This window comes from Stegodyphus dumicola, chromosome 11 (genome assembly GCF_044657685.1).
Source record: "Stegodyphus dumicola isolate Sdum_Otavi_A_Nest chromosome 11, ASM4465768v1".
Lineage (NCBI taxonomy): Eukaryota > Metazoa > Arthropoda > Arachnida > Araneae > Eresidae > Stegodyphus > Stegodyphus dumicola.
In genome coordinates, this window is record NC_140778.1 from 109151549 (window position 1) to 109155328 (window position 3780).

The window sequence follows — 3780 nt, forward strand, 5'->3', positions numbered from 1 at the left end:
GAAACAAGATACTTCGATCTATTACAAGGGCGAGTCAAATGAAAGTGAGCCAATGCGAATATATGACAAGCAGAGTACTTTATTTAAAGGTAGTCTCCATGAACACTGAGACATTTATCCCATTGACAAATGAGCCGCGTGATCCCCGTCTCATAAAACTCCTTGGGCTGTCGATTCAAAATGTCTGTAACCGACTCCTTCACGGCGTCGTCCGACACGAATCTGGTACCCTTGAGATGTTTTTTCAGTTTCCCGAAAATGTGAAAGTCGCATGGCGACAAATCTGGGCTGTATGGAGGATATTGCAGCGTGTCCCACTTGAACTTTGCCAGTTGTGTCTTAACCACATCAGCGACGTGGGGACGAGCATTGTCGTGTAGCAAGATCACACCATTCGTCAATCTTCCAGGTCGTTTGTTCTTGATTGCGACACGCAGCCGATCCAGCGTTGCACAATATCGCGAACTATTGACAGTCTCTCCACGTTTAGCAAATTCAATCAGTAATGGCCCCTGACGATCGAAAAAAAAAGTCAATAGCACCTTTCCCGAGGAAATGACAGCGTTTGCTTTCTTCGGGGGTGGTGAATTCAAATGTTTTCACTGTAAGCTTTGCCGGCGTGTTTCAGGTTCGTAGAGGTGGCACCATGATTCGTCTCCGGTCACAATTGCAGACAAGAAGTCGTCACCCTCATTTTGATACCGGATGAGATGAGTCACAGCAGTGCCGAACCTCTCCGTCTTCTGGCGGTCGTTCAAAATCTTGGGCATCCATTGAGCACACAAAAGCCGATAACCGAGATGATCATGAATTATGGTGTGAACCGAACCGTGACTGATGTTCACACGCTCTGCCAGTTCATCGATGCTTATCCTCTGTTCTTGCCTAATCAGCTCATCAACCTGTGCAATTGTGTCGGGGGTGATTGCAAGGTGGCTTTGGCCCGGTCTTGGATCGTCTTTGCAACTTTCACGTCCTTCTCTGAACCGTTTGCTTCGACGCTTCACAGTGACTAATGCGATGCAATGTTCACCGTACACAGCAGTCATACGGCGACTAATTTCACGTTGGGAAACATCTTCAGCTGTCAAAAACCTGACCACACCACGCTGTTCCTCTTTTGGAGCGTCCATTATGTCACGCTACCGTCTTCAACCCAGTGTAAGAGCGCCTTAAAGAACTTTAACCTCACACTTTCGCGCCACTTTCGTAAATGAAGGCTGTCTCTGCGCTACGCGCATGCGCCGCAGATGATGGACCGAACCATTCTTGCTGAGGAGGGGTTGGCTCACTTTCATTTGAATCGCCCTTATACAAACGCTCCCTGGTTCATAAGAAACTCGCAGCTCTATGAAGAGTTAAAAATTTTACCAATTCAGGAACAGATTCTGACCACAGCACACAATTTTTTCACAAGTATGCAAAATTCTCCATACTCTGCCATAAGAAATCTTACTACCTACGATCCCACTCAGGAGAGTGTTGTAAAACGCCCACGTTCAATCCACCACAACTCACGGTGGTGGTGACGTACATAATGTAAATATTTCGTATTTTTTTTTCCGTATCTTATTTACTCACTTTTTTGTTTAGTTTGTGTTTAGTGTTTTGCACCAAGGACTTTGTGATTTTTATAAATCATCTTGACAAAGCGAACTGTGCACCGTTTTTGTGTATAGCCAAGTTTGGTGTTATTTTAAAATGTGCTTTTCGTGTTTCTTCAACGGACTTTGATTTTGCAAAGCCATTGTACTGTGTAATTTAAATATTTACGAACGTGGAAATTACTTACTCTCTGAAGTTCAGTAAGAATTACGATCCAGATCTAGGCGGTTGTGTAATAGTTTAAATGTGTTTATTAAAGAAAACAGTAGTGTGGGCCGACTGATGGTAATCATAATAGAATTTAAGTTATGTTTTAGATTTTGTTGTAGTTAACATTATTACCTACCCTGCCACCTTAGAAGGTGACCACTACAATGCAACTTCTTATAAGAACTCTAATGTTTTCATCTAAATAAAGTTTGAGATTTAACTTTCCTTAATTTTTTTGTTTCATTTACTACTAATACACTAGACTAAATTATCTTAAACTAGGTTTTTGTGTAATCACAACGCTCATGAAATTGTTTTCTACTTTATGTTATGCAATGTTACCTCAATATTAGTAATAATGTATGTTTATACACATTACACTTCGTTAAATATATATTTTGTATATTATGATATACTAAAGTTTTGATCAATGAGTAGTATATTAATTTTATTTATGGCGCCAGTAATATTCATAAGCAACACTGTATTTAACAATATTTATAGCAAGAATTTCTAGTTAGTTTACCTTACTTGAGATATTTGTTGAGGGCTTTCGAACAATTGCGATGGGGAGAGAATGTTCTCCATTCTATTCTTTATGCATTTAACTTCATCCTCCATTTTAAATTCACGTTTGTAAGAAAAATGCGAATCATTGTGTGCACATCGGAGGATTGTAGCGCCTAACCTGATTGTAACTAAAAACGTCATCTGTAAAACTCTGCTGGGTCCATCGTCTGAGAGCCACTGATTCTTCGATGGTCCGTTCCGGCGCGAGAGGGACCATGCAGATACTGCCAAATCTGTCTCGGGCTGTGTAATCACTACATCAATTTTGATAAAAACCGGAGTTGGCGCGCTGCTTGTCTATGGCCTGAAAAGCGTAGGTTTCAGATCCTTCTCTGGATCAAAGTGTGTTTGTAGATTATAACTTTTAATATCATAGCTGGCTGTTTTTCCTCTGATTTCGGTCGAAGTCAAACAAGGTCCAAAAGACAGTTGAGCACAAAGAGGGGATTGAAGTAAATATCCTTCCTAGAGAGGCCCAAGCAGCCTAATATGTGCTTGTTACACACCCGATATTCTAGGCACGTGGAGCATGTGGCAAAGGTTTTTATGCCCTCCTTGAAAGAAAGTCTCATAATATGACCTCTGACAATACGTGAGAGCACAGTTCGGGAACTCCTGTCACACTCAAACGTTGGAGTCCAATCAGGCTCGCCAACAAGTAGCAGAGATGGGTGGGGGCATCAACCACTCTACAATGATTTTTGATGCTTTCAGAGAATATAATTCCAGAGACAGCTAAGGACGGAAGAGGAGGGAATTAAAAAGCCTCAGCCCTCCTTTGCTAGTTTGTCCGACGTTTCGTTGCCATAAAGATCCACATGAGCTGGGATCCACTGGAAATAAATATCACGATGAGCTGAGAAAATAGGCATAGTTTTTGTAAGACAGAGATAATTGTCTTATCGCCTACGTAAATCCAATTACTAAGATGTTGGAGTGTACTTCGGTTATCACATCAGATCCATAGATATTCAAATTTCTTTCTCTTTAGTATAACCTCGAGTCCGAAATTGATTATTATCAGTTCACTTTAGTAAAACTTTATGATTTGAACTCGATCTGTTTGACGGTAGAATGACTCAAACATTACAGACACACGACATTTTCAAATTGTTGGTGCAAATATTGTAAGCATTTACACTGTTGTGGGTATTTCTGACGATCGTTGAAATACTGTTTTGTATCTGTAATTTTGTCCACATGATTGATCTTACCTCAAAGATTTGTAGTGACTATCATCGAGAAGTTGAGAAAGACGATTATTTACTAATGCACTTTTTAATTTATTTTTTGCGCTTTTCGCTAATCAGAGTATCATACAACGTGTAGTCCCACAAAGCGGCCACGTATTTAAGACCGTATAATACTGGTAGTTCTGCCCGGTGTGAGATCTAT

General features: G+C 40.6%; 1 protein-coding gene across 1 annotated transcript; it reads right to left on the reverse strand.

The window, feature by feature from the left end:
- Nucleotides 1–599: 599 nt before the first annotated feature.
- On the reverse strand, nucleotides 600–1133 carry LOC146994235 (protein GVQW3-like). The gene has a single exon (XM_085826336.1). It carries the CDS (start codon nucleotides 1131–1133, stop codon nucleotides 600–602), a length of 534 nt encoding a protein of 177 aa, XP_085682462.1.
- Nucleotides 1134–3780: the final 2647 nt, after the last annotated feature.

Excerpts from the sequence above, each read along its gene's own strand:
- LOC146994235 (XM_085826336.1), bottom strand. The coding sequence starts at position 1,133 with ATGGACGCTCCAAAAGAGGAACAGCGTGGTGTGGTCAGGTTTTTGACA.